At 37.9% G+C, this 24,263-nt stretch overlaps 4 protein-coding genes and 1 pseudogene across 6 annotated transcripts in view; 2 read left to right on the top strand and 3 right to left on the bottom strand.

Moving 5' to 3' along the window:
- Nucleotides 1-15: 15 nt before the first annotated feature.
- Nucleotides 16-8,734, bottom strand: LOC103138007 (type I phosphatidylinositol 4,5-bisphosphate 4-phosphatase-A-like). Its single transcript, XM_007552052.2, has 3 exons — nt 8,310-8,734; nt 7,203-7,396; nt 16-873 (listed from the first exon to the last, which is right to left on the bottom strand). Exons 1-3 carry the CDS (start codon nt 8,425-8,427, stop codon nt 763-765), a joined length of 423 nt encoding a protein of 140 aa, XP_007552114.1. The 5' UTR covers nt 8,428-8,734; the 3' UTR covers nt 16-762.
- A 1,319-nt stretch (nt 8,735-10,053) lies between these two features.
- LOC103138005 (protein PIH1D3-like) lies at nt 10,054-12,818 on the bottom strand. 2 transcript variants are annotated; one of them, XM_007552050.2, is made up of 6 exons: nt 12,524-12,812; nt 12,320-12,389; nt 12,131-12,236; nt 11,455-11,551; nt 10,639-10,724; nt 10,054-10,415 (listed from the first exon to the last, which is right to left on the bottom strand). In XM_007552050.2, exons 1-6 carry the CDS (start codon nt 12,617-12,619, stop codon nt 10,313-10,315), a joined length of 558 nt encoding a protein of 185 aa, XP_007552112.1. In that variant the 5' UTR covers nt 12,620-12,812; the 3' UTR covers nt 10,054-10,312. The 2 variants fall into 2 exon arrangements, with proteins under 2 accessions (XP_007552112.1, XP_016526960.1); XM_016671474.1 differs by having other exon boundaries at nt 10,326-10,415; nt 10,630-10,724; nt 12,524-12,818.
- Nucleotides 12,819-13,182: 364 nt separating this feature from the next.
- LOC103138004 (MICOS complex subunit MIC26 pseudogene) lies at nt 13,183-14,270 on the top strand (annotated as a pseudogene).
- A 1,105-nt stretch (nt 14,271-15,375) lies between these two features.
- LOC103138003 (eukaryotic translation initiation factor 3 subunit F-like) lies at nt 15,376-19,528 on the bottom strand. The gene is made up of 8 exons (XM_007552049.2): nt 19,390-19,528; nt 19,113-19,183; nt 17,677-17,756; nt 16,907-17,044; nt 16,725-16,816; nt 15,847-15,983; nt 15,649-15,762; nt 15,376-15,534 (listed from the first exon to the last, which is right to left on the bottom strand). The coding sequence occupies exons 1-8, from the start codon at nt 19,499-19,501 to the stop codon at nt 15,457-15,459; spliced, it is 822 nt and encodes a 273-aa protein (XP_007552111.1). The 5' UTR covers nt 19,502-19,528; the 3' UTR covers nt 15,376-15,456.
- A 976-nt stretch (nt 19,529-20,504) lies between these two features.
- The window catches only part of kcnj9 (potassium inwardly rectifying channel subfamily J member 9), a 14,768-nt gene continuing 11,009 nt past the window's right edge, over nt 20,505-24,263 (top strand). The window contains exons 1-3 of one of the 2 annotated variants that reach the window (XM_016671472.1): nt 20,505-20,519; nt 21,686-22,211; nt 24,118-24,263. The exon at nt 24,118-24,263 is cut by the window's right edge and continues 396 nt beyond it. The gene's annotated coding sequence lies outside the window, so the exon portion shown is untranslated. Of the gene's footprint in view, nt 20,520-21,685; nt 22,212-24,117 lie in introns of those variants that run through there. The other variant, XM_007552053.2, reaches the window with a different exon arrangement.

The following is a 24,263-nucleotide window of genomic DNA, read 5'->3' on the forward strand; positions in this document are numbered from 1 at the left end:
TTTTTTATCCCTGATCACTGGTGCATTTGCTGCGCTTGTTGCTAAAGAGAGGACAACTGTGTCTTGATTCAAATAGCTCCGATGCTCTGGAATTGATCTTATGTCTGCATGTATTTAGTGCAGCCTGCTTTATGATCCACAGCACATAAAAGGCAAACAGCATCTACTGATAAAATGGAGAAGATTGAACTGCAACATCAATTCCTAAATCCTACCAGCTCTGTGAAGTAAACCAGGCATCAAAATCATAAAGTTCGGATGAGTTGCTAAAACAATACATTTATTAGGACGGACAGCTCTGTGTTTTGGGATAGACTGCATGTATTTTTCTCTACAGAGGCTTGGAAACTCATTTGCACCTTGGAGACTGTAGACAGAAAGCTTTTTGAATTTCATTATTCATCCAAACTCCATTGCTCTAAAAAGTGTCCTGAGTATAAACAGATATATGGATGACAAAATTAGCGTGCAGCTGGAGGTTCCAGGGAAGAAAAAAAAAGAACAACTTTTATAGTCTGAGCTAAAGTAACTTTCCATATTTCACAATACTTGCCAAATATAAGTTAAAAATTCATGCCACGGCCGTTCTAATGAGGTTTCCTCATGTTAACTGTGCTGGCAGTAAGGCCTTAATTGAAGGCCCGCTGTTCTCACTGCACCTTGCTTCCTCTGCTTTACTTTCCTTCTAGCATTACAAAGTGTTTTATAGGAGTTCTGCAGGGCTGTGCATTTGCGATCACAAAAACAAACACACACAGTTTCTCACCAATATGGTCGGGGACAGGCAATCCTCTGAGAAGTGACTTTGCAGATGAGAAGACAGTTGCAGGGGCAGCGAACGTACTTCTTTCCTGCTGGGGCATTCTTAATGGGCTGCAGAGGGAGACAGAAACGCTCAGGAGATCAGAAGGCAGCAGAACCTCAGAGCCGAAGAGGAGAAGATAACGAGCCAATTATATGTGATGGGCGAGGCTGAATAAATAGTACAGGAAGGAGAAAATTGTTTTCTAGCAGAAACTGTACACAAACTGCAAGTTAAGGTGGTGATTTATAACTGGTGAGAGTTCAAATATAACAATAAGTCAAAGAGCCAATTAAGCAGCGTGTGGAATGGTATAAGAACACCAAAACCTTTGCATTTGATTTGTGAAATAAATCAAATGCAAAGGTTTTTTATATATTTAAAAAAAACAAAAACATAAATAATAGACAACTGGAGCGCTATTTAGCCCCAATAATGTTCGAGTGTTTTAGTAAAGGTGCGCATAAACTTTTTTGTTGCACACAGTATATTTTCATCAAGGCATCAACTGATTGTTTCACTACACGTGCCTTCATATAAAGTTTTAATCAGCCCTTTGCAACAACAATATATTTCTTTAAAACAAAAATGTGTACAAGGGATGCACCGATCCACTGTTTTTACTCCTGTTACTGATTTTTTTTAAACAAACACATAAATGTACTAAACTAAAACTTATTTGATAACTCTGTACCAATAAAGCACACTTAAATACACAACAGTTTCACAAACGTGGTTAATCATGTAAAAAAAACATAACTTTAGTCTGTTCAATCAGTGCAATCAAGAGAATAACAGCCAATGTAAAATAAATAATAAAGAAACTGAAACTGACAAAACGATAGATCTACCATCTTGGCCAAACGCAAAGGGAAACTGCAACCATACTTATTTTGAATGGTTCAGAAAGTGCAATTAAGAAATCTAAATATGATGTTAAATAAATAAATAAAACATGACGTCACTCAGAGCACAAAACAGAGAATTAAACTGACTAGATCTGCCCTTTTGGATATGGCACATTGTCACCAATACCTGATCTAGAGTTTTTTTTTCAATATTGGGACCAATACAGATATTAATATCAGATCCGTGCATCTCTAGTTTGTACTTTTACATGTCATTACTTCTGTTGCATTTCTCTGACTGGTTTCATTTAACTAAATATTTTTTAGGTGTTTTTTCCCCCATTCTGAAAAAAATAAATCATGCACTTTTTTTTCCAGTATCTGATAAAAACTCTGTTGCTTTGGTATAAATCTGCCTAAGTGCAAAATCTTAGACCTGCAATGATGTTTATTGGAATCACAGTTTCTACCTATTGATCAAATGATAAGAGACAATTCAGATTACATTCAGATGGGTTTATGCTTCACCCAAAACCGCAGGACGGATGCTAGCTGATCCTGTTTTTTTTGTTTTTTTGTTTGGTTGTTTTTTACCATTTGAGCCAAAGGGAAACTAAAATGGTGATGGTAAAACACACAAACCAACACGTCGGCTTGTTTACTGCCATCCGTTAAAGGTCCAGGACATTATTATAAGGATAAATCCTTGTTCTCTTGTTTGTAATCAAGAATGACATATTGTGGACATTACAGCTATAATCTGGAGTCTCCCTAATCCTTCCATGAATCAAAGCCACTCACAGACTCAGTCAGTACAATAACCACTCTATATTCCTCTATTACCCCTCTTCAACTGGAAATTATTTTAATGTAATAAGAACACACACATTGAAAGATGTGTACTGCAGCTTCAAACACGGCTGCAATAACGAACAGATCAACAACCGGTAATGAAAGAAGACCGCATGTGCCTAATAGAGCCCAAATAAAGATGTTAATAAACAAAGAAAATGGCACATTTAATTTAAATAACTTCAGGTGCTTATACTTTTGAATTAAAACAGCTTAATTAGAGACCTGGGTGACAACATGCTTGATAAAACGGTGCCTAACACTGCATGTCTACACAAGCTCTACATAATGTATTGTGTAAATCTACACATGTCGCCTCCATCTGCAAGTAGTTATTACTTATCGGTACAGCCTGATGCAAATCTTACATTTCTTCTCCCATCTGCATCTTGATCTGCACTGTCAGTGATGCACACTCCAGGAACCACGTCATCCTGTGAATGCAGCTGTGATTGCTGGTGAAATTACTCGCAGCGTTTTCATCAGCGCAACTGTCAAATCGTTCCCCCCCGCCTCAATCAACGGGAACCTTTTTCTGTGGTCGAACACATGATTAGAAGTTGGCAAGTAAAGTTTGGGTTGAGCAGCTGTTTTCTCGGGACTCATCACAACTCTGCAGTCTCTCAATGGAGGTAATAATTTCAAAAGACTTCAGAGCGTTACATCAAATAATTGAATCATTGTTGTAATTACTACACAAGCATAATGAGAGCTATTGTACGTGCAGACATTTTTAAACGAGTCACTTATGTCTGTTTGTGTCCTTGTCTCTGCAGAAATCAGCTCTGATTACAAATTAAATTATTCAATATTGCTGCGTGTGATTAATATTTTTATTATAAACTTCACTGACAATATGCCATTTGGAAGAAGACCTAATTACAAACTGACTTATACTGCATTCATCCAACCAAATCCTTCTGAACATTAATTTGGAGCTCAGAGGTTTGGAGGAATAATCAAAAAAGAAAAACCCAGCTCTTATTTTTGAGTCTGTCGTTCATTTCTACCTTTTAGTTTTACATTTAAAACAACTACCTCAGTCATTAGAGCAGGAACTGTTCCGTTTATGCTTATGTTGGAAATAAGATCCAGATTGTGGACTCAAGGGTACATGAATATAACATGAACCTCTTCGCCTTTACAGAGATGTGTATACCCTAACATCCAGTGGTGGCCACACGTCCGCTAGTCCAAAACTAATTTTTTGTTTAGCTTTAAAAACTTTTAGCTCAATTAGTTTCCCCAAAATTAATATTTCCTGATATATTCTAAAGTTCTATTTACTTGGTTGCTTTGTAAACTTTCAGATGAATAAAGCTCAACATCTGTGTTAATGCACAGGTTATTGACTTAAGAATTCAAGTAGTTAAGTCGTTTATATCCATGCTCTTATTTTGAAAGGGTTGAAGACTGTTCAAGCAGCAGCTCTTGCTTCCTGTCCTCACAAAGCATAAAACACAGACAATAGAGGGCGAGATATAAACATAAATACAATATCTAAAGAATAAAACATGTAAATTATAATGTAAAAATTTAATTGGTGAGCAATGATTGTAATCTTTAAGAGGCAGATATCATTTGAATTGAGTTCCGTGTTGTAGTGCTTTAATAAACATAGAACTAACTTTCTAGTTAGTGACTGCCACTGCTAACATCCCACATAAAGACTGCATAACTGACAGCAGGAGAAATGAAACTGGCAGATTTGAATGCTGCGCAACACAGTTTGCGACTCATTGGAGGTTATCCTACATAGGTGCAGACAATAACTACTTATTAATAAAATAAGTTTTATTAACTGAATATTAAAACTGTTGACAGCATGAAGGATATCAATATTGCAGTTATGTTGTAAGGTTACAGACACCTTCAAGGCTTGATGAGGGAGAGACTGATGCACTGTGCTACTCTGAGCTCAGGCTTTATTATTCAGTTTTCAGTTCTGGAAAGTAAGTAAAAAAATATTAATAATAAAAAAAATCAATGAAAAACCAAAGTTGTATTTCATTAAATACATGACCACACTTTTGGCCTATGAATACAATAACCAAAAGTATGTACTGTGGTATCCAAAGTCGGTCCTGGAGGGCCGGCATCCTGCACGTTCTAGTTCTCCCCCGGTTAAACATACCTGGATTCAATGATGGCTCATTGGAAGGCATAAGAAAAACATTGACATGCTGAAAAGGTTGGTGCCACCAGGGAGGGAATTAAAACATTCGGGATGCCGGCCCTTGACGACGGACTTTGGGCACCACTGATTTAGATGGTTTGACTATAACAAATCATAAAAAGGTTAGGGACATGGAGACTTAAAAAAAAAAAAAAAACAAGAACTAAATGGAGAAAGATGATCCGCAGAGGCAATCTCTGAATGGAAAAGTCAAAAGAAGATGGGGAATTATAACAATACTGAAAAAAGTTCAAGTGATAAAACAATCAACAGACCTTTTAAAATTGACTAATTTGACACACAGGCATAGCGCATCCGCTGCACTTGATTATGACCTAATTACTCAGCATTCTGAAGGTTCTTCCTGTTTAATCCTCAGACATTTCATTTATTGTGCTCCTAACTGATGAAGCAAGAGTGAACACCACTGAGAGATCCAAACAGCTGTCTGAGGCCTCGACAGAGAGAATTGTGGCAGCTTATGCGTCTGGTAAAGGATTTAAAAAGGTCTTATAAGGATTGGAAGTCAGTCAGTTTAGTTTATTTTAACAATAAGTAGCATTGTTACAATCAAAAGGCCGATTGAAAATAGCAACTTTGTTGGATTATTTATTGTTGTTCTCTTCTTGTTGAAATCTTTGTCAAAAATGGTTCCGTTAAAAAAACTAATCAGGACTTGGTGTTTGCTGTAGTGTAATGTTTGTTCTGATTGCTATAGGAGCAGATATTACTAAGTATGCCATGAAAAGGGCTGTCAGTTACACAACAACAATCTTAGCTCTCCACTGGAATGAGCCATGCACACCTGCTGGCACACAGCACTTATGCTCACAGTCAAGTTGTGCATCAAACGGCGATCTGTCAGTGAATGTACAGCAGAGGGCTTTTGGAGTGGTCAGCAACCTTAGTGCCTTTGATGTGGTTCTAAACTCTGTAGTCACAAACTATATTATCCGTCTTTGCTGATTTTACATCAGTCAGAAGTGCATGAGAAGTTTTGCAATAAATAACTGGAAATATTGTCTGCGAGTCTGAGCCATGTCAATGTCAAATGACTCAGCGTGCGTTTTAAAACCAGGACTGGATGTTCATATTTAGAGCTGTCCACTTATGTTTGATACAGCAAGAATCAATGTTGATGCCAGTGTGGCATTGAAATGGTTATTTACTTCTAAGTAAAGTGCTAAATTAGCTTAAATTACTTCAAGAACCTTAGCTTTCTAAAGAAGTACAGCCTGCTCTGTTCCTTCTTGTTAACAGCTTTACTGTTACAAATTCAGTCCAGTCCAGTCTGCTGTTAAAACGAACAATGGAGGCATTTTTTTTTTATTGGAAAATGTAAAGATAAAAGTCTCAAATTTGGATGTGCAGATACAAATCTAGTACCATTAGATCCTCCTATTAGCTTTTCTAATTTTGTATACCGGTTTAACAAGGGGTGAAGGATAAAATTGATTTCTGTAAGCTTAATGAAGCAGATAAGGTTGACTGGATCAATTTAAAAAACACACAAGCTCAACATCAGGATACTTTATGATAATGTTGGTAGGAAAATGCTGAGTAAAATACAAGTAGCTGCTGCAAACAGGGTTTCTACACATTTTCATGTAAACATTTCAGAGCTTTCTCAGTAATTAACCTCACATTAAAGTATAAAAATACAAAATCATCTATTGTCTATACTTGCTTATTCTTGGAGGGTCGATGCCCTTTTTTCACTTCCGATACAAACATCTGAGGTTTAGTGTTGCTGATACCAGTCCGATAGAGAAAAACAGTGCTGAATTAACTTAAAACAATTCTTATTTCAAACACAGACATAAATGTATTGAATTATAAATATATTTTACAACTCTGCACCAGTATATTGCGCTTAAATACACCACCAGATTCACAAGCTTGGTCCAACATGTAAACAGAACACAACTTTAAGTGGTTCAGTCAGTGCAATTAGAAATACAAGAGCTAATGTAAAATGAATAATAACGAAACAAACTGACAAAAACAAAAAGGTTGAACACCTTGGTCAATCATTTAAAAATAAACTACAACAAACTTTTGTTCAGATGCTTCAGAAAGTGCAGCTAAGAATTCCTGAATGAATGAATAAACAGATACAATCCTAAGAGAATATGATATGAAAAAAAGGGTGGAAATGCACATATTTTTCCATACTGTTTTTTCCTTCTTATCCAGATTTGGAAATGACCTTAATTTAAATTTTTCTGACATTTTCAATTCTGCTGAAAATTCTAGCAAAAGGTTTGAGTGAGAATAATCAGGAGGACAGAAATGAAAACAATGGTATGGTGGAGACAGTGCTGTAAATAAGTCTTTTCAACAAATTGGAACTGAGTGCAGACCCTGAGTCAGATTTACAAACAGTGCAATCTCCTCAATAAATCTGTGGTAAACTGAGATCTAAGCTAATTTGTGATGACATATCTAATAGTTGGTGCCTCTATTTTGTATGTCCAAGTTTTTTTTTGCATATTTAGCTGTACACTCTTTTGGAGTAACTCACCGTAGCTTCATTGCAAACTCCACACTTCACCACGTGCTGGTGGATCTTCCCCTCCACAGAGATGAGGCTCTGACACACCCTGCAGCTGATAACAGGGGCATTTCCGCTCTCCGGGGAGGCGAGTGGGGAGTAGGGTGGAGGGTCCTCCCCTAGAAGTACCGAGGGCTGACTGGCACTGGGGAAAGGGGGAAAACCTGAACAAGGAGGATAGAATACAAAATATAAGAGTAGTATTGCATGTGTGACAAATGCATGATTGTTGGAAGTCACAAGAGAAATGCAGTAGGACTGGGAAAAAAAAGACTCTCATGACAAGTAACCCATTACAGCAAACAAGATAATGAGATTAGGCCTGGAGTTCAGCAGAAAGGAGCTTTAGTAGAAAAACACTCTTGGAATGCGGAGCAGAGCTGGTTTCAACACATGAGAGTCTGGGTATTAGCAAAAGCTAAACCACAGTGTGTGGAACAGCTTAACCTAGAAATCACATAAAAGCATGCAAAACTGTCTGCTCTATTTTTTTATTATTCGGAGAAAGCTGAGAGACTAGTGAAAAGTGAAATCTAATCTCTCTTTGAATATTTAAATGCTTTTCCTGGGAGTTATGATTGGTCGCAGCATCCCTCCGCAGCATCCGTAGTCACTTCCTCCTGTCAATCAAATCAGGTGTTTCTAGGATGTTAGCCAACCACTAGCATTTCTTCTATTTAGACAGCCATTGACTACATTTGACTAAAATAAACTGTTCAAAATAACAGTATGCCCCCAAAAATATTCATTTTAATAGTGTCATTAAAACTGGTTCACGATAAAGCTTAGCAAACAGTTAATTATGCTAAAGAGTTAGCATAATTTAGGCTAATAATACAACGGTTACCTGGTTCATATAAATTCTATAAAACGACACAATTTATCAGAGGGAGTGTGTTCATTAGATGCTATTATGTACAATATTCTTATCATGCAACATAAACCCTCCACAATTAGTCCCTGTCATAGTGAAGCTAGCAGGCTAACCGTAATGCCCAGTCAGTTCTAGAGGCTATGGTAAGCTAGGCTAACATAGGCTGGAGTCAGGACAGAGGATGCATCACCCTGCACACTCACCCTCTGGTTTGTTGGGCACACTGTAGGACCCAGCGCCGGGAGAAACCCCGCCGTTACCGCTGCCAAGAGCACCATCCCCCAAATCTGAGAGCAACGGGGACCTCTCGCCGTCCGCCATACCGAGAGCGAGGCGCAGGTAAGGAGGGAGAGAGAGAGAGAGAGAGAGCGGGAGAGACGATGCAGACCGATTCGGTGTGGTATTGTTGTCTCGGAAATGAAGGCGTCACATGATCACACCCACCCACCAACACCAACCCAGAGCACCCGGTACCGGTGCTGCTGCGGTAACGATGCCCGAGGGTGTGGCACTGCTCTCACCGGGCATGATTCAGAGAGATGTTCCCTGATAATAACATTAGGTCAGGCGCATTATGCTTCTGTTATTTACTTATCGTGACTTCCCATTTATTGTAATCTGCACCCAGTAGAAAGACAGGAAACTGATTATTGTTGTTATAGGTCAGCTAAGAAATATATGAGACACAAAGATTTTTTTTCCATTTATAGAGGTGAAGGGGCCATTCCCCAAAGTTAGGGTGATCCCTAGAAATATGACTTTAAGCGACTGTGGTGGACTGTCCTGGGTGTAGCCACCTCTCACCCAATGACTGCTGGAGATAAGCGCCAGCCCCTCCACGATCCTGCAAGAAGTGTATATAGTGAATGAATGGATGAACTGAAGAGAGTAGAAAACATGAATCAATAAAAAGCAACATTTCTTTATTTAATCGGGCCCCAGTGTTTTGAGTTTTTTTCTTTTCTTTTCTCTTTCATAAGCCCAATTAGGCTCATTAGGCCTATTAATTTTACGGACACCCAAAATCATATGAGTTGTATTAATTTAGGATTTTTGTGAATATAAACAATATTAAAGTATTTGAAAATCATGAGGTTATAGTCGATTTCTTTGAGGACAACATGGAGACATTAGCAACAGGACGCATTAAACCTACCATGCATCAGTTAATACCTGCTGATGCATTAGGTTACCTATTACTATACTGTAATTTGCTTTAGTAAAAATAATTTTTCCCTAACACAGCTATAATTGTTAAAAAAAAATTGATTGGTACAAGTGAATGAAGTTTGTCAAACTTAACTTAACTTTACTTAACTTGACAACTTAAACTAACTTGGATAAACTTAATTTGATTACTTGTAACCAATTATTGTAACAGGATTTGTCTTACAACACAGATGCTCTCCATCCAAACTTACTGAGCTATTACTGAAACAAGAATGGACAAAAAGTTCAGTCCAAATGTGCAGACCTTGAAGAGACTTTTGACTTGTAGCTCAGTCAAAGGTAGTCCTAAAGAGTACTGACTCAGTCGGAGTGGCTGTATTTCATTTGTAAAAACATTTAAAAACCATGCATCTTGGCCTTTTCCATAAAAAAAACAAAATAAAATACACTAACATTTTTGTTTGTAATCTGACAAAAAAAAAAAGTGAAAACGTTGCAGAGTACATTTAGAGCATGGTGTGTTTGTTGCAAAGATGGGTCAGAAACTAGAAAGTTGGGAAACTCAGGTCTTGACCAATACTGCTTTTCTTTTGATGTTGCTTTCTTGTTCCTATATTTCCATACTTTAATGTTTCGCTTCAAGTCAATCAAGTCTAACTTCTAAATCACTATAAAAAGGGCACTGTGTTATCTAAATAACCAATACTCAATTTAAAAAGTTATTTTACTTTTTTCTCTACAGACATGATAGAAAGGAAATTAAAACAAGCGCAGAACTACTGAAGCACAGAAAACATTTATTATAACTTTTTCTTATGAAGTCAGAGATTGCATATGGAAAAGAGCCCAGATTTAATTAAAAATTTACAGAAATAAATTGGATTTACTTCCGTCATTGTTTTCAGGCATCAAACAAGCCAGTGTGTGCAATCCTAACTTTCCCCCCAAGAAAGTGGTGGGAATTATTTCAGCTTTACCTTAAAGCTGAAATAATTTCTTTATCCTTCTTTTACTGCATGTTGATACAGTCCATGGGTCACTTCATCAGTAGAGTCACCTCCAGTTCCTGCCTGTCGCTAAAGAACTGAGCCTTGCCCTCTTGATTCTGGATGGGATGGGGCAGATGGAGACCCAGTTTACTAAAAAGAAAAAAGAAAGGAGCGACAAGTGAAAGCAATGATGTGAGAAGGAGAGAGACGTTAAGTGGTTGAGGAGGATGTTAAGAGCTGCACTTGAAGCTCAGGTCAAGATCTGGAACACTGATTAAAGTAAAATGTCTGAAGATCCGAGATGTGAGCATGAGCAGCAGCTTCTCCTTATGAGATCAAAAATAAAAGACAAGATTTTCAAAACCGCTCTTACTACTTTGGAGTCCGCAGATCCAGGTACTTCTCCTTTAAATCCAAGAAGACATCTTTTGCCTTTGTGTCGGGTAGTTTTATTTTAACCTAAGGGTAGGAAAAAATATTAATATTGCTCTAATGTCCTAAATAGTCCCAGTTTATACCAATAATCATTTCAAAAGTATAAACAAATCTTTTGAGCAAATATCTACAATCATGTTAGCTATATTTTCTATGAATGTTTGGCATAACTCTGTAAGTGAAGACATATGGAAGGAAAGAAAAGTAAGAAATGAAACAAAGAAGGAAGGACTGGAGGGAGGATGCATAGACAATGGTATTGGAAATTAAGTCTAGAAATACACATATTTTTCCATACTCTTAATTTCTGAGGCCATATATCTAGACCTGGAAAACACTTAAATCATGTTCCATACTTTCTGAAACTGTATAAGATTTCTGTTCCTATATTAGACATGCACTTTATAATGGATTTCAGTTTTTTCCCAATAAAGGACAGCTCGGATGCAGAGAAAGTTTTATTTTGACTTTCTCTATTCTTTAGTTGTGTTGATAGAGGAGAAAAAGAAAAGTGAGGAAAGTGTGGGTTAATTTCAATCTGTATTGTCATCGCACTATTGAACAATAAAATCACAATGTCAGGTCTTCCAAATAAAATGCAGCTCCCGATGCCTTTAACATTTTAAACTTACTTTTAAACTGCATTTGGTTTTGTGTTTATCTTTGTCTTTATTCAAATGCTTGCAGATGTTTTCCAATGTGAAAAAAGTTGATTAATTTCAGTGAACAACTTGCTTGATGCTTAATAAATTACCAGCATGGCTTCACAGCACATTGAAGATGGATCCTTCTGGCTTAAGCCCAGGAACAAATCCTCTGTTCCAACACTCTGCTTCAGGATAATTTCATACCTGTAACAAGCCATGTTAGAATACACATGAAAATTGCACATTATCATAGTATGAGGAAACTGACATCACTTATTTAATTTTCTGGTAAAGATTATTAAACTTTAAAATGAAAGCAACTTTTATCGATGTAAAATAATTTCGTGCTGAAAATTACAGGGAATCCAACTTTTAAATTTAGAATATTTTTCTGCGAAATGCATTAAGGGCAAACTGTTAAAATCAGCATATGTGTAACTGTTGAGGCATTTGTACAATCTCTTTTTGAATACTGTCTATCCTTGAAAACAATTTTTTGAATCAATTTTGTTGTACAGTTTGGATTCTTATCCTACAAAGAGACACAGGACAAACAACTAGACACACTTGCAGTCATACCAATGGGCAATTTTAGAGTAACCAATTAATCTAACAGTCATCTTTTTAGACTGTGGGTGAAAACAAACACATGCACAGGGAGAAGAACCCAGGCCAAGATTAAAACCTAGGATTTTCTTGCTGCAATCCACCGTGAAGCCTTTGTGTTGTATTCTAACTAGAATGAAGGCAGCACCACTACAGGTTTTTCCTCCTCAGTCTTACTCAGGTTGTGGTCTCGGGTCAGCCAGATCATCATACTGAGAGCCCTCAGCCACCTCCTCCTCACTCCAGATATCCTTACTGATTTTCTTTGTGTAGGCAGTAGACACTAAATCAGCAGAAAGCCAGTTTGAGCTTTTAACAGATTCTTGTTCAAAAATAAATTTAACCAAGATAAACAAGTGCACATACCTTCTTTTTCTTTTTTAGGAGGGGGACCAATATGTCCAGGACCAAGCTGTCCATAGGCTGTTTCATTTTGCTGAAATAAGTCCAATTTAGTTATTCAACTCTACTGCACCCAGATATAACCTTTATGGAATAATTACATAAAAAAACTACCTATTTTAAATAAACGTCCTCATACTGTTTATTTGTGTTTGTGAGTAATCTTACTTTACAGTCTTCATCCTCATCTTCCTCCTGCTGAGTTGATAACAGCGCAGACAAAGCCTGTAAGTTTTGGTAAGACGATACTCCGAGACATTCCATAACAATAAGAGAATAAAAAAAACTGACTTACAACTGCAACTGCTGCATATAATACGCTTGTACTTCGGTTTTAAGCTAACTATCGTTGCTTAAAAATTAACGATAAAATTACTTATAGCCTTATGAAGCTAAAAAAAACAACCCAACAAAACACCTGATTAGCATGCCAACCAGAATTCGAACCGTTGGTGTTGTTATTTTCTGTCACCATGGCGACCGGTTGTCATGGTAACTAGAGACGTTGACCTGAAAAGTAAAAAAAATGCCTGAGTAAAACTCGTAAAAAGTCCTATTTTAAAAATTATATATAAAATCTTAAATTTTAAGGATATGTACCTTAAATAGTTATGCTTAATTTAATCACCGTTCTAAAACATAAATAGTTACATAATAGTAACTAAACATACATAATAAAGCACTAATGCTCTTCTTTTTAAGGCTATTTTATTTAGTGTTTTACATCCATATACATGTAATTTTCTACTTTTTATCTTTTTTAAAAATATATGTAGCTTTGATATATATTATATATACATTGATAGTAACAGGTAACATTTTTCCTGTTTTTATTCAAATATTTAGATGCTTTGTTAATTTGGTCATATTCACGCAATTAGCAGTGTCCTTTTCAATACAATTTGAATTAATCCATACATTTAATTAAATGAACTAATTGTGGGAGAGGGAGAATGTCTGAGCATATAGAATATATAAATATGTTTATAACGGCATTGGTAACTAGAGACCAATGCCGTTTGGCGGGTTTTTCTGTTTGGAAAAAAAATCATAGATGCGGCGCCAGTCAGTCTTGTCCCTCGGCGGATTCCGTAGGCAGTGCATATGGCCCTCAGGGTTCATGTTGAAGGTGACAGGTAGAGTCATGCCGGGAGCCTCGAGTTTCCTGCCTTTCACCGTTTCCGCGGCTAATGATGCCGGTAACGGAGAAAAAGAAGAGACATCCTCGGTAAACCTGGACGAGCTGTCGCTCTACACAGCCCCTCCTCCTCCACCTCTCTGGCATGAGGAGTCTGAAGCGGGTCAACTGGAGGAGAAAGTCGCCACCGTCAGGAAGTTAGCTGAGCCGTACGCTATTTGGTGCCAGTCAGCGTACGCTAAAATTAAACCCAAAGTTCAGAAGGTCGTCCAGTTGGGAAATGACACGTACGTCAATCTACAGTACCCTCCTAAAGACTTCTATCCCCGGGCAGGAGTCATCGGTTTAGCCGGAGTCGTCGGACTCTTTCTGGCCAGAGGATCCAGGATTAAGAAAGTCCTCTACCCAACGGGCCTTATGACCCTGGGCGCCTCCCTTTACTACCCGGAGCAGGCGGCGGCAATCGCCAAGTCTACCGGAGATTCCGTGTACGACACCGCGGTCCAGAGCTACGCTGCTGTGGAGAAGATCCTGAAGTCTCAAGTCAAAGATAAAAAGAGTAACGAAAAGTAAAGACTGGGGATCAAACAGCGCCTTCATTCCCTGATCTTCCTGGATGGAGTTTTGAAATGTGACTCTAATGCTCTTTGCACTAAGCTTGAATTGTAACTCAGGATTTCCAGCTTTAAAAATGTACCTCTGCCTCTGATGTAAATGTATATTTATGTAGAAAATAAGACCTGCTTGGCTTACATTAAAATTCAGGGTTTGACACATCTCTTGGTATGAAGAATAATTTTACAAAAAACCTTCTTTAGTCCAATTAAATATAAATACATGAACGCAATGAGAATATTCTCTCCATTGTTTTCAGACAGTAAAGTTAAACTATCACATCAGAAGAATTAACCAGTGGTAAACTGATTCTGGTAGATTTTTTTTAACTTGGCCATTAGTTTGCAGATACAGCTACTCATTCAGTTCTTTGGAATGCATAAACAATCTATGGGAAAATATTAACTGTTCACATTTAGCCTCTAAGACTCAAGATACATTATAGAAGTAAGGTGTTTAAAGACTTGATATTTAATACTTTATACTGTGATTGTTTATTCTAGTCCAATTCGATTTAAAAAAATACTTTGCTTATCCCAAAAGTAAATTACAAGCAACTCATTTCATCCAAGTATCTTCAACATGTCTGGAAAGATCTCCAGTAGCAGTCAGTATTGCAACAAATCTGAACAGGCCACTGACTAAAGACTGTTTCTGTATGATAGTCTAATAGCTGTCATAAATATTAACGGGAAGGTGAAAAAATTCTCAATGGAAAAAATGAACAAAAGTCCTCTCAAAGAACAAATCAGAAGTAATGTAATAGAGCTACTCTGACATGCTGCCACTGTAAGCAGTGTTATTCTGGAAACTGCATTTAAAAATGACTAAAATTAATTGAATTTAATACAAGGGTCCACAAGTGTCAGAACTGTATAGTTTCCTATACTCAATTTTCCAAAGTTCCTATTCATCTTCAACCAATTTTACATATAATACAAAAGTTTACTTTGAGTTTAGTGTAAATAAAACAAATACTTACATACTCCATTTTATCTATGGTTATCAAAATCTGAAACATGCTGCTCTTCAAGACACATGCCATCTGCATAAATCTGTCATTTTTAAAATTATTAAATAAAAGTAAATCTGAAAAAGTTGGATCAGTTTTGATGATAAAAGTAGTTGCATCAAGCTAATTTTGAATCCAAGAACAATTTTTGAGTGACTGTAAATGACAAAAAGCATTATTACATTAGGAATACAATAGTTTGTACAATGCATTACTTACAGAAGAAGCATCTTTGAAGAAATCAAATCTGCTATATGACTGTTGAATGTTTTTATTCATCTTAGCCAAAACAAAAGAAAGAATTCAAAAAATTAAATATGACTTGAAATAATCTCCTCAGAGAAGCACCAGCTTCTCGTTCAGAGCAATCTGTGCTTGAGTCAGGTTAGACAGGTAGGTCACCATCAACAGGTCCTGCAAACAAATTATTTACAGCTTTGTATCACAACCATGAAGGATTTTACCTCATTATGATGTCATACGTCCAATGTAAACAATCAATTTTAATATTTTTAGACGAGCGCTTACGTTGATGTTGGAGTTGAGCATGTTCTCAAAGTCCTCGGCTGTGATGGTCGGCACTTTGTTGACCAGATCCATGAGGAAGCGACCCACGCTGTTATCAGCCGTCACCTTTCCAGACTGGGACACACACACACACACACATTATGATCAGGGTTTAAATCTATCCTAGAGACCGGATCAGAACCAGGCTTTCCTGCTCACCAACACATCTTCGATGTACGCCAGCACAGTGGTCAGCATGTCCTGTATCCTGGACGCAGCGCTCCCCACCTGTGACAGGTCAGAGGTCAGCCCCTTGGTGCGGCTGGGAGTCACACGAGTTCTCTGCAGAAGATCCACTGCAACATGGAGATAGAGTCAAAATGTTTACACACAGGAGTGTTGAAATTCATTAGAATTTGCTCATTTCTTGATTTTAAAGGAGCAGTGTTAAATGTTTTCCAGGCATATAGTGGTATTTTGTAGCACAATCAAGTATGTTAACTTCAGTTGTGTAAAAATGCTGTATATATCAAATAAGGCTTGAAAGAAATGACTTTGTAATTTAACGTCTTGAAATTGAATGGTTGCCATGGAGATGCAAGGTTTTCTCAAACATGCATGAAGGAGTCAAGGCAACACTCCAGGTGTGTTTTTGATGAGGGAATAATATAATAACATGATGTAAAGAAAAAAAAAGAAAAAAAAAAGTAGATTTTGTATCATTTTACATAATTCTAACCCTGACTAATCCAAATCCAACACGTGACCCTTGACAAAAACCTTTTTGTGAAGAATTACCCCTGCCTTTGAGTCGGTAGAATGAACTGTCATGGAGTCTAAGTTTTGAACATGTTTTTTTGTTGAACTGAAACTGAAAGGTCTAACTAAATTTTTCTTTTTGCAGATTTGTTTATTTTGCTTAACCAATCATTTGTATTTATTTGTTTTGCTTTTGATTTAAATGCAATCCTTTTTCCCCCCCTTTAAAACTTTTCTTTATGGTCAAAAGCCTCCCGTGTGGCATTAGGCTCCTACCAGAAGCTAGACTTTGAAATAAAACTGTCCAACCAAACTAAGAAGCCCAATAAAGTGCTTACCGCCTATCCTCTCAGTGTCATAGTAGATGTATTTGACACTCAGGGGGGTGAACATAACACCAACCGTCTTTCCTGGCACACCCATCTGGGCACTGAAGAAGACACACAAACACATCCACGAGGTCACCATCAGCCTGGAGCTGCACACAAACACACACACTTGCACAAATAGAGCAGCTCACCTGACGTAGGCGCGAATGTTCATTTTGCCGCTCTGCAGCGCCGTGTCCACAGTCAGGTGGATGGGGTTGGTGGCTTCGCGGCTGTAGTACTCGTGGATGAGCACGGAGTGCTCAGTGATATCAAAGCCTGTGGCATACCTGAGGAGAGAAGGCAATATGCTGGAACCTTTTCCACTATGATTTGGACCTATTGTGCTTCCTTGATCAGGTTATGACGGGTCTCTGGGCTAAACAGAACATGTCCTTTACATTTTTGTTTTGCACAAAATCATCCTTAGAAAACAAGATTTTAGTCTGGTCAGTTTTGCCTATTTTGAGATATTTTAGGCTCTTTTTTCATTTAAAATCCAAATAAGCTGCTGGCCACGCAACCCAAATTACGTTTACTTGCACATTAAAATGGTTGCAAACAGATACACAATTATTCAACCTTTCATCCTTGAAAAGCATTATTAGAGCCTACTGCACAAGAAACAAGAATGCAGAAAGTGGTTTCTGGATGCTAAGTCAACAACAAAACACTTGTCTTTTCCAGCAGCCATTGTACAGCGCAAACAGCAATAAAGCCAGTTGACCAAACATGCTGGAGCTTCATTGGGGTTGCTAGATGAGAGGCAGTTCCAGCTGATTTGCATTACATTCAGAATGTTTTTGAAATGGCTCATTTTCCAGACACCAAAAAACATTAACTTATTGACAAAAATCGGTTAGGTAGAAGTACAAAAATGAGCAAAATATGAATTCGTCTCCGTTAAAGCAAACTGACTCACCATCCGATGATGACTTCTGTGGGAGACACCCTCTTGTGAAGTTCATACATGTTCTTAGCAAACTCCATGTCCACAGCAACCTGCAGGCATCCACAGAAGTTTACAAAAGCACTAATATTACATGCCGTTATTTATTTTACTTTATTTATATAGGTCAGCCCTTTGTGAGTGATCTGAGCTCAGGCTGAACGTCTGGACTTTCCAACACTCACTCCAGGCTCCAGATCAAACAGCAGAACAGGCTCCTGCTGTTTGATGTGAAGATAAAAGTGTGCTGCAGCTCTGCTGGTTTCAGAAACAGAAAACAGTTTGAGAAGCTTTCAGAGCTCGCAGGAGGGAAAAGTTACTCTGCACATGCACAGAAAAATAGGGCAGGTTTTTAACCTTTCTTGTGGAAATAACAAATGTCAATCTAAAACACATAAAACATAAACCATTGACTTTTATTCAAAACAGAGAAGCAACTATTAAACCTATTGCAGAAAAAAAATAATAAATACCAGTTACTGCAGTTATCACAACCTGTGGGACTTTATTAGCTGTACAGTTGATTTTTATCTGTTCACTGATTTTTCCGTGAAACTTGACTTCAAATTAATTATTCATGCAAAATTTGTCTATATTTGGATTTTTTTTCAAAGAGTATATCTAAAATATCCAGGAACAAAATCCAGCTTGGGACGCTGAAATATTTAGGTATAATGCTACCTGACACATTGTCGGCTGGCGTTCATAAAGGAGAAAACGCATGAGCGCCTTTTATCTTCCTATTTAGAGCTGAGTTAGCTGGATCTCCTGTAGTTTCTAAGTGTTGTAACTCTGTGCCAGTTTGCTCTGTAACAAGATCTAAACCCAGCTAAATATTAGCTGATTAATTAGTCAGGCTGTCTGCTCCGGTCGCCAACATGTAGTCAGCTTCTGGTGTATTAAAACCTGGATTACATCTAATCAGCTAGAATGTTAGGTGGCACTCCTTTAGCATCCACACCTGTGTTCATCAGACAGAAAAACTGGTCTCTCTTTTAAGCAAGGTTAAAGTGCATATCCTTTCCTTTATATCAGCCAGCTGACCAGCAGTACACAGTTTTAAAACAGCAGCTGGGAGGCTGGAAGCAACTAATATGTCCTTGTTATCCTTTAATTACATTATAAATAAAGAGCCGAATGATTATTCGGTTCAATTGCTTTTAGATTTATCATGTGTTCATTCTAAATTTTCGCTTAAAATGCTATGCTTGAAAATCAAAACACAAAATTTATGTTGAATTTTTTTAAATAATTTTAAATGAGAAATGAGGTTGTTCCGCGTATTCATATGAAAAGCACAATAGTGCTCTTTATAATACGAGTGTTAATGCATATAAACAGAAGATCACTTCCGTTTCTCTCATTGTTTATTCAGGTTCGATGTCACAAGCGGAGTGATAGCAGCTTACCTCATCCTCAGACTCGTTGTGAGGGACGGAGAAGCAGTTGGTCACTTCTATAGAGTGTTTATCAATGGTACCTGAAAGAGGCGGACGTTAAAAACAAATACATACAGACTTTTTAACAAGAATAAGACTCCGCTGATGCTCCAGATGTGTTTGCATTAGGCTGCACTGAGCGAGCATGTGTTAGCAGCTGAGCTAATGCTACACACGGATTTTCCATCCATTTTATCCCGATGTCACCCCAAAAGAAAGAGGACGTTTAACCCAGGACTTAACTTACCCAAAATGGTTCCGATGACCCGGCTCGCCCCCTCATTCCTTCGCTCGTAAGAGTCACAGATTGAGGCGAGAACGACGGGATGGATTTTCACCACTGGCCCGAACACCGACATCTTGAAGAAAAAGGCTCTACCAACGCCTGCAGTGAGCTGATATGCTGCCGCCTACAGGCTGGCGGCCAAACTGTTAGCGATGTGCCGTTCGCGGCTGAGCCACGTCGACGGGTCGGTTCCTTTCACTGAACGAGGGGAGCCAACACAGTACTATTCACGGTCACTTGATCTTATTTGGAAAGTTGCACGTTTAAAGATAATAAGATAATACTTTATTTTATTTTACAGTAATATTTTATTTTATTTTATTTTATTTTATTTTATTTTATTTTATAATGCCCAGAAGAAGGGAAACAGGAAATCTGAGCGACTACCGTAGTTATACAGTTCTTTGGCAGTAAATACTCAGCAAGTTCTCCACCAGTTTGTCCGACAGCTCTCTCAGTCCAGAAGAAGATCCAGAGGATCAGAGTGAATCTGGATTGAGACAGAGACAGGGTTTGAGGGTCCCAGAGATCCTAGGAGCTGTCAGAGGCCTCATGCCTCTGCTTGGGTCTGGTCTGCCATAGCAAATGGCTCCTTGTGAGGGATCGGACCAAGAGCAGCCCAGAGACCGACTAGAACTAGAGGTATAGACAAAGTTCCTGCTTAGAACTAGAGATATAGACAGAAGTCAGGGTTTCCACAAGTGTTTTTATCAGGCAGGCGGGTTAACAGGCTTTATTTGCCTCCCTACTTCATTTGCCTTCCCACCAGGCTCTGTGCTAGTTATTTTAAATTGATATTTTTGTCCACCAGTAAAGACGGATTAAGCTAGAGGTTTATAATTGAGGCACTGAACTGGCTGTGAGGCTTTATGAACCAGTTATTTCACACGCTGTTATTTCTGAATATATCTGATCGTTCATCTGTGACTTTTTGTAACTTGACATTTTTTAACCCTAACTCCCAGCAGGCTGCTGATGGATGACCTTACTGACCCCAACCATCGGTTCAGCAGGTTTTCTGGAGGAAACTCTGCAGGGTTTCTGGATGATGTTTCCTGATCCAGCTCCCCAATCTTGACTTGAAATTTGCTGTAGGTACTTTGCTGTTGTTTGATATTTACAACTGAGTTTTTGAAACGTGACAATTTCATTTTGAGTCGTTAAAAGGATTGACCTGAAAACTTCACCTGTCTTGTTGTTGCCTTCCTGTCCTGTTGTCTTTCAACACAAGACAAACTCGTGGCCCTGGGCTACTGCCCTAATAAACTCTTTCTGTCAGCAGTGAACAGTCATATTTTATCCTCAGATTTGGTTCTCAGGATAATTTTCAGTTGGAGAAAATAACTGCACCTCTGGTTGACCTGTTGCAATAATTAATAAATCAATTGATTGAATGATAAATTAAAACAAACTACATTTTTATTTGCATGATTTATCGTTTCTCTCTTTCCACCAAAAACTGGATGATAGTCTTCAGTCTGTTGCTTTGGTCTCAAATAAACCTTTTTTTTTAAAAAAAGGAGATTTTTCTTTGCTGTTTGTTTTATTTATAGTTTCTGTTTTTTGAAATTTCAAATGTCTTCCAGTTCCAATGTTAAATGTTCATTAAAATGTAAAGGTTACTGATCTTTGAGAATGTGTTCTCAAAGGTCAGTAATCTTTAATAATAATTATGCTATTGCCATTATATTAGTTGAAAATCATAGTAAAACTATATTTATCGAAATGACTTTTGGAACAATTTATCATCCAACAAAACTTGATATGAAAGTTGAGTTTGTATTGGGAAGCTCTGAGCGTGTTCAGAGGCTACTAACCCCAAAGACGTATTTTTCAACAACCTTCAAATTTTTTTAAAATAATTTTTTGACGGACTGACAGCTGGAAATTGTATGAAGTGAAGATCCATTTTGGAGCTGAAAGAACTGAGCCAAATAATTCGGATCTCAGAACAGAGGCGGGATTCCCATCAGTGACGCAAAAAGCAGATATTGAATTTCAAGCTAACTTCATTAAATTCAATAATATCTTTGAGGGCACAAGAGGTGCGCGTTCCAATATGGTCTTAATTAATGCTGTTTATAAAAGATTAATGTAAGGGTGTAAAAAAACACGATTTAAAAAGACTTCCAACATCAACTCAGACCAAATTATAGAATAATAATAGATATAAAAATGCATAAATAAAAAAAAGACATTTCATAAAGGCGGCTGTTTTTATTTTAATTTATTTTCTTTTTTTCCGTGAACTCTGCAGATGCTGAGTCTAGCAGCCAGCAGGAGGAGGAAGAGGAGGCGGCGGACCGTCCCCCTGTGTTGTGGTAAGGAGACTGAGGCAGGGTTGACAGGGGCTGGACTGATGACAGCATCCTCCTCCGCTCTGAGGCTCCAACACCTGACCGCCTCCATCAGAGCCGCACAGATCATGGAGCTGCCGGGTTATCCCGACGCCACCATTTCACAAAATGCTCCGCAGACGCATCCTCGTAAATATTCAACTTCAGCTGCTTAATCTGGTCTGTTCTCCCCCCCAACTTGATCATTCACTGGCCTGTAGCTTTCGGATTTTCATTTAGTGCGTGACCGAGTCGAGTCGAGTTGCTTCTTGTTTTCCTGAAGAGAAAAAAACAAAAGCTGACTGATCCTGCCTCGCTATTACAACCAAGGATCAGACATGGGTGTAATCGAATCACCAACGCCGGCCGGATTATGGAGCAGATTTTCCTTTTCCTCATGATACAACAGTCAGCTCGATCCAGGTGAGAAGTTGCGACGCTTAGCAGGTAGGATGTCGGATGTTGGATGTTTGTGACATTAATCCGAAACCTTTTGGTTTCTGAGTCAGAGGGACTCTGGAGCAGAGGCTATTTCTGACCCATCCATCAGCAGGATAGTGCGTCATCTTGACTGCCACTCTCCGTCTCGCTCTCTCTCTCCGTATCTCTCTCCCTCTTTCTCCTGCGACCAGTTACCTAAATGGAGGCTCAGCATCCAGGTCTGCTGGAAAAGGACCTGGACTCCATTTTCTCGTGCAAATATTTTAGGGAACAGCATGCCTCGCTGTGCAGATTTCTCTCCTCTTTGGGACTTATGTAAGAAATCTCAGCAGGCATACGGAAGAAATAAACCACATTTAAAATAGCGCTATAAGTGCACTTGCACAATATACTCACACAGGCACGCAAGGACCACACACAGACACACACACAGCCCAAGGCGGTTTTTTTTTTTTGCGTGCGTGTGCGTGTGTGTGTGTGTGTGTGTGCGTGTGTGTGTGTGTGTAACTGACTTAATTAAAGAGCCTCCAGTGTGAATATGCACAGCTGCGCTCCTGGATCAGATCGTCTCTCCAAACAGGGAACAGAATATCCTAAACATCTGTATAATATCATTTCACTTCCTGTTTTAGCTTCAGCTTCTTGTTTTTCAAAGGTGTTGAATTATAAAATCATGTCTTGAACATTTTCACATTTTGTTGTAGGACTAAACTCTTTGTATAACTGCAAGATATTCATGTTTAAATTTGTGTTTGTTCAGGTTTTATGTATATATATTCCATATTTCTGTCTTTGTGTGAATTCACTTGCTTTGCCATTTTTCTCAGTCTTTGAGAAGTTTGACTTGAGTCTCAGAATATTTGACCTTAATCTCAGTATTTTACCATTTTTCAGTATTCTGACTTTTTTTCTGTTTTCAAGAAATTTGACAACTTCTGAGAAATGTTACTTTAATCTCATAATTCTGACTTAAATATCAGAGTTATACCTTAATAACAGAATTCAGACTATTCTTACTCCCCCCCCCAGAATTCTCAGAAATTTCACTTTAATCTCAGAATTTCTGATAAATTTGACTCTCTTACTTTAATCTTAGTACTTTGACATTTTTCCTCAGAATCTTGGAGAAATTTGACTTTAATCTCTGAATCTCGTATTCTCAGTTTTCTAACTTTTTTCTCAGTATTTGGACCTTTTTTCAGAATTTTCAAGAAAATTGACAATAATCTCAGAATTCAAACTTTAATTTAATAATCTCACTGTTTCCCCAAAATTGTAATTTTGACCTCAGAATGTTTTCTTTTTACATAATTCTGAGAATTTTTATTTTAATCTCATTATTTTGACTTTAATATCAGAATGTCAGACATTAATTTTAGGATTCTGAGTTTTATTTACAGAATTCTGAGAAATTAGATTTTAATCTCAATATTCTGATTTTTTTCGGAACCCTGACAAAAAGAAAATCAGGCTGCATTAGAGTGGCCCAGTCAAAGTCTAGAAATAGATCTGGTTGATAATATGGGCAAGACATGAAAACGGACATTCCTCTTCATCTCATCAGGTCTTGAGCTGCAAAGCAGGAAGACACTCATCCTACAAAACACTTACAGCTGCTAAATACAAATGCAAACCAAACTTTTCAGATTTTTAAGTTCCCCATTTTCCTTTTACATCCCAATTATGTGCTTCCATATAAAACCAAAATAACCCACGTTACAGTTTGTGGTTGTAATGTGACAAAATGCGATTAATCGTAACTGATATGCCTTTTACTAAACACCTTCAAGGCAGCAAAGTGTGTTTATAGGAGCTTGATAGATGTTGATGTTGTGAAAAACAAGAAATAAAATCCTGATGTTTAGCAAGAGCATCAATCATTTGGTCATCGTGATCTCTTCCTTCATTCCAGGCTTCAGTCAAGCAAACAAATGATCCAATCAATCACAGCTGGACACAGTCTGACATTAGGAGGATATCAATAACAGCCTAATACTCTCCACACACGCACACACACACACACACACACACACACACACACACACACACACACACACA

This window comes from Poecilia formosa, unplaced genomic scaffold, assembly GCF_000485575.1.
Source record: "Poecilia formosa unplaced genomic scaffold, Poecilia_formosa-5.1.2 Scaffold45, whole genome shotgun sequence".
Classification (NCBI taxonomy): Eukaryota; Metazoa; Chordata; class Actinopteri; order Cyprinodontiformes; family Poeciliidae; genus Poecilia; species Poecilia formosa.